Source organism: Nestor notabilis, unplaced genomic scaffold (assembly GCF_000696875.1).
Source record: "Nestor notabilis isolate BGI_N333 unplaced genomic scaffold, ASM69687v1 scaffold19362, whole genome shotgun sequence".
Taxonomy (NCBI): domain Eukaryota; kingdom Metazoa; phylum Chordata; class Aves; order Psittaciformes; family Psittacidae; genus Nestor; species Nestor notabilis.
In genome coordinates, this window is record NW_009918101.1 from 4,496 (window position 1) to 4,710 (window position 215).

Genomic DNA, 215 nt, shown 5'->3' on the forward strand with positions numbered 1-215 from the left:
GTTCCCCCCCCCTAGTGGTGGAGGAGGGCGAGCCGGCGGAAGACGCCGTTGGCTTTCTGAGCCTCCACAGCCTCCCGGCCCAGGAAGGGGATGCTGGACTTGAGCTTGCAGGTGAAGGCTAAACCTGCTTCTAGTGGGGTATCATCGGGGCGCAGGTCTGCGTGCCAGTGCCTGTACCCTGCAGAGAGCAAGCATGCGTCTACAGCCTCTCCCTG

General features: G+C 63.7%; 1 protein-coding gene across 1 annotated transcript in view; it reads right to left on the reverse strand.

The window, feature by feature from the left end:
• SARDH (sarcosine dehydrogenase) overlaps window positions 1-215 on the reverse strand; it is a gene marked incomplete at its 5' end in the record, with an annotated part of 20,247 nt that overhangs the window by 1,936 nt on the left and 18,096 nt on the right. The window contains one exon of the mRNA XM_010009551.1: window positions 34-212. Coding sequence (XP_010007853.1) covers window positions 34-212 — 179 coding nt within the window. The remainder of the gene's footprint in view (window positions 1-33; window positions 213-215) is intronic.